Genomic DNA, 5431 nt, shown 5'->3' with positions numbered 1-5431 from the left:
ATTGTACATCATATATTGAAGGATTTAGATTCAAGTGAAAATAATGTATGTATATATTTATGTATTTTTGAAACAGTGTCTCACTATGTTACCCATGTTGGAGTGCAGTGGCAGGATCACAGTTCACTGCAGCCTTGACCTCCTGGGATCAAACAATCTTCCCACCTCAACCTCCTGAGTATTTGGGACCACAGGCATGCACCACCACATTTGGCTCGGTTTCTTTTTCTTTTTTTTTTTTTAGAGATAGGGTCTTGCTATCTTGCCTAGGCTGGTCTCAAACTCCTGGCCTCAAGTAATCCTCCTGTCTTGGCCCCACAAAGTGCTGGGATTACAGGTGTGAGCCATCACATCCAACCAACAATTTATATGTAGATAATTTGTGTGAATCATGTATCTTCTGGTCTTCAGTGGCACATAATGTTATGATTAAACTACAAGGACATAAAAGCAATTTGGGAACATCTTTTAAAACATGTTTAAATAAACATTATGATTCAACAAACTTTGCCAAGAACTGTCACAAGAAGCAAGAAATGAACACTCTTTAATACCAGATGTGAAGTGGTTTCTCCTAGCGTAAAGTCAAAATACATTAGTGACTCAGCCCTGTGACAGCTTGTACCCTGGAGATTATCTCTTCAAAGTGCAGAGATAGACTGAAAAAAATTAATGATATGTTTGTTTGAGAATCAACTTAAATGCCTGCATATGAAATACTGAAATAATGTTTCTTAGCAGAGTCATATTTTTGAATTTGTTAAGACAATATAGTAGGGAATACTAATTTTATTTTGAATCTCTCATTAGTATTTCCAACTTTCAGGGCACTACATACAGTTTTGACAGGAGAATAGGAGCAGAAATTCAGCCTGAGGTCCACTTACTAAACTGGGGCTGGCATGGGGATATACCTGCCCCATATGGAGGAAGGAGTGTCACCTTGTCAAGTCAGGCACTTTGCAGGACTTTATCCATCCAGAAAGGACATCTTTTCCTAGATTTCACAAAGATTTTCTATGGACTGGTGACAGATCAGCATGTGATAGAACAGACCACTATTCAAAATATAAAACCAAATATAACATCTTTGGCTAAAGTAGTATCTAAATATCATAAGTTTACAATCATCCCTTCGCATGGTTTGAAGTGGTGGTACTAATGGTGATCACATTTTGGATTTATCGATAAAGTAGAAATTTGCCTGAAATGTGTTGATAGGTATTATCTTGCTTTGCTTATATAAGTACACAGGCCAAGTTAATATGAGTAAATGTCTGTCAATGTCCAAGATTTGTAACTTCTATCTTAGTATAATTATGCAATTAAAAAATGTTTCTCTATGTTCTGTACCTACTGAAAGGTATGACTTGCTACAATCCTTTCTCGGTAAGCTATGAAGGGGAAACTGAGTGAGTAGTAGTTATTTAGTACCAAGGACTTGAAGAATAAAAAATACTTCTGCATATTTAAATGCTGACATAGATATTTTAGTGTCAGAAGATGTTCATTATACATTGTTATGTGAAATAAATAGATTACCAAAAATGTTTTATATGACCTAATGCATAGTCTTTTGTGGGGAGGTATGGGTAACTACTCACAGATAAAATTCTAGAAGTACACAGGCCAATATGTTACAATGTTTATCACCATTTCAGTAATAATATATTTTTAAGTTATTCATTTGTGCAGACATATTTTCTAATGTTTCAATGATGCTAAAGTTTATTTTTTTAATTGTCAAAAAACCGTTCTTTTCTTAGGGTAGTTTTTGCTACTAAAGAGGGGAAAATAAGAAAATGACATACGTATATGCTCTCACTCTCATTCAGATCAGCACTATTTCCTGCTAGTAATATTCCAGTGGATACCTACATGATCTATTAATCAGAAATCTCTATACTAGTCAGGAATGTTCAGAGAAACAGAATCAACAGTATGTGTGTATACGAAATTTGCTCACATGATTATGGAGGCTGTGAAGTCCCAATATCTGCATTCAGCATGCTGGAGACCCATCAGAGCTGATGATGATGCAGTTCCAGCCTAAGTCCAAAGTCCTGAGAACCAGGGAAGTCAATGGTGAACATTCGAGTCCGAAAGCTGGCAGGGTAAAAACCCAAGAGTCGGTGTTTTAGTTCATGTCCCAAAGCAGGAAAAGATCAAAAGTTCCAGCTCAAAGCAGTCAGGCAGGGGCAGTTCCTGCTTACTCAGATTTTTTGTTCTATTCAGGCCTTCAACTGATTGGATGAGGGCCATTCGTATTATGGAGGACAATCTGTGTTATTCCATCTACCAATTCAAATATTAATCTTAACCCAAAACACTTCACAGACAAATCTGTAATAATGTTTGACCAAATATCTGGGCACCCAGTCAAGTAGATACATAAAATTAATCATTGCACTGCCTTGTTTTTATACATGCTGCTGCTGTACTTATTCATTTGATTCATATTTGACTATGTCTTTTCCCTTATTAGAAGCCTTAAATCATTTGCCTTTTATGTAGTCTAAAAACTAAGCTCCACAATTTGGCAGAAGTACAGCAATTTGGTCCTAATCTCCCATCACCCTGCACATGTGCCCTATACTCAAGCTACATTGCTCAGTGCTTTTCCTCAAAAGAATAAGATGTTTTCCTTTGTCTTTTTTTCTGTAACAAACGTAGCTTTCTGAGTATTAAAGACTATTCTTCACTTTTTCTACTAGACGATAACTTATTCATTTTTTTGATCTAGTTCCAAATAAATGATTTTTCTTTTAAGAAATCTCAGATTAGCCATTTAAATCCATCTCTCCATTGTGGGCCCATAGCTTTTGTTCACATTGCCTTTATGAGATACTATATTATGTTATACTGTATTATCAAACATAAAATTTCATTTCTTGAATTATCCTCAATTGAAATATTTCAACTAGAACCATAGAACATTCACCTTTCTTTATTCAATGCATCTCATCGTGTCTTGAAAATCGTATGCCCAGAAAAAATCTCAGGAACAAAGGAGAAATAAAGACTTTATGAGAAAAATACACCTTAAGAAAACTCATTTCAAACCTATCTACAGTACAGACATGATAATGGAGGAAATAAAATTTATAATGTTTGGAAGGAAAGAAGCACATTTCACTATTCACAGATGATATAATTAGTTATGTAGAAATTTCCACAAAATCCACAAAAAGGTAGTATAACTAATAATTGAGTTTAGCAAAATCACATGATACAAAGCTACTACAAATATTCAACTCCATTTTTACATAACAGCAAAGCCGATTAAAAATTTGTATTAAAAGTACCATTTAAAATATCAAAACTCATTAAGTTATTAAGTATAAATCTAAAAATATGTACGGGGTCAGAATGCTAAAAATTATAAAACACTAATGAAAGATATCAGACAACACCTAAATAAATGGAGTTTTTCCATTTATAGTGGAATGTTATTATGTCATTTCTCCCTTAATTGATCTGAAAATATGATGCAATTTTAACTAAATCACAACAGGACTTTTTTGGAGAAATTCACATGAAATTTAAAATTCATTTGGAAAAGCAAAGAAACTAAAAAAATTTCGAAAAAGTAAAAATTTGACAGATTAAAACGATATAATTTTAATACTAACTCTAAAGCTACAATAATCAAGACAGTGTTGCATCAATGAAAGCAGAAATATAAATCAATATAACAGAATAGAGTGTGCAGAAATAAGCCCATATGCTTATGGTGAATCATTTTTGACAAACTGCAAAGTTAATTCAATGGAGAAAAAATAATCCCCAACACACAGTATTGGAATATGAGACACTCACACACACACACACACACACATATATAACATATATATACATATACACATATACATAACATATATATACATATACACATGTACCTCAATCCAAACCTCATATCATGTACAAAACTTAACACAAAATAGAACATAGACCTAAATGTAAAACCTTAAAAAGAAAAAAAAATAGAGAAATTATATATTATCTAAACTAACAACCTCTACTCTTTTAAAGACATAAGAGAATAGAAAGTAAAGCCATAGTCTGGAACACAATATTTTCAAAACACACATTTGAACACAGAATTATAACCATAATACTTAAAGAACTATCAAAACTTTAAGAAATCAAGTAAATAAACAACAGCAAAATATTTCAAACAACATCTGCCAAAGAAGAAACATAAACAGCAAATCACACATGAATCTATGCTCGATCATTAGTTATTAGACAAATGCAAATACAATCCTCAATAAGATTCCATTATACAGGTATTAGAATGGCAATACTAAAATTAAAAATAAAATTGGCAATACTAAGTGTTGACAAGGATACAGAGCAACTGAAATGCTCATACACTGGTAGCAGGAAAACAAAACTGTACATTTCCTTTGAAAAATATTTTCACAATTATTAAACATATATTTATCATATGATCAAGAAATCTCAGTCCCAGGTATTTATACAAGAAAAATGAACTTTCTTATTCACAGAAAGTTCTGTGGATGAAGGTTTATAGCTTTTCTATTCACAATCACTAAATCCAAAAACAATCCAAATGTCCTACAACCAGTAAAATGTGGTTCTTCCATACCATGGAATATTAGTGAGCTGTAAAACACATCAGAGCTCACTCTACTCAGGAAATGAAGATAATACTAAAGACCAGCTCATAGTACACATAAATTTAGCTAAGTATTTTTTCTTGGAACTTCACAAATGCATCATTTTTGTCTAAGGTATTAGTTATTAGTTATTGCTAATAATGCCAGTATTTGCTTATATGTTGTTATATGAAAATGATGGTGTTATAAAGAAATAATTTGTGTCTACAGCTTCGTTATTGTCAAAAACTCAACTAGCTCTAAATTGTATAAAACTATGAAAGCTTGTGTTTTCATCACAAAGTCTGTATTTGTGTTTTGAATTTTCAATTTTTTAGGAATGTGTTCTGATGGCATGATTTTAATGACAAGAAAACATTCTGGAAATGTTACACAGATGAAGAAGTTTGTATCATATCAGATTGTTAATCACCAGACTGCTTCACTCATCAGAAACACTTACTATGAATGAAAAAATAAAATCGGTTGAACTAAACAATTTGGTGACACTGTAAAACTTTGATACTACATAAACACTAATATGTACTATTCTTCCTATATTATTCTCATTATGTTTTAATATGGAAGTTCATCATAAACAACTCTTATGGCATGCTGAAATGCAGTACATATTCTAGTTTTAAAATAAGTTTTATTGACAATGTTTGAATTACTGAATAAACCATTCAGCAAGAAATTTTTGTAATATAAGAAACTGATTTGATCCTAACTTAAAAATACATAAAATAAACAGCAAGTCTAATGTCTTTAGTAAATTATTTTAATACCTTTATGCCTGGAAGACAGAC

At 32.1% G+C, this 5431-nt stretch overlaps 1 protein-coding gene across 1 annotated transcript in view; it reads right to left on the bottom strand.

The window, feature by feature from the left end:
* Positions 1-602: 602 nt before the first annotated feature.
* The window catches only part of LOC129492061 (WW domain-binding protein 11), a 40451-nt gene continuing 35622 nt past the window's right edge, over positions 603-5431 (bottom strand). Inside the window, exon 4 of the mRNA XM_063638359.1 lies at positions 603-2106. Coding sequence (XP_063494429.1) covers positions 2080-2106 — 27 coding nt within the window. The 3' untranslated portion in view covers positions 603-2079. The remainder of the gene's footprint in view (positions 2107-5431) is intronic.

This window comes from Symphalangus syndactylus, chromosome 1 (genome assembly GCF_028878055.3).
Source record: "Symphalangus syndactylus isolate Jambi chromosome 1, NHGRI_mSymSyn1-v2.1_pri, whole genome shotgun sequence".
Classification (NCBI taxonomy): domain Eukaryota; kingdom Metazoa; phylum Chordata; class Mammalia; order Primates; family Hylobatidae; genus Symphalangus; species Symphalangus syndactylus.
The sequence above is the reverse complement of the archived record's forward strand: the minus strand, read 5'-3'. Positions and strand labels throughout refer to the sequence as shown.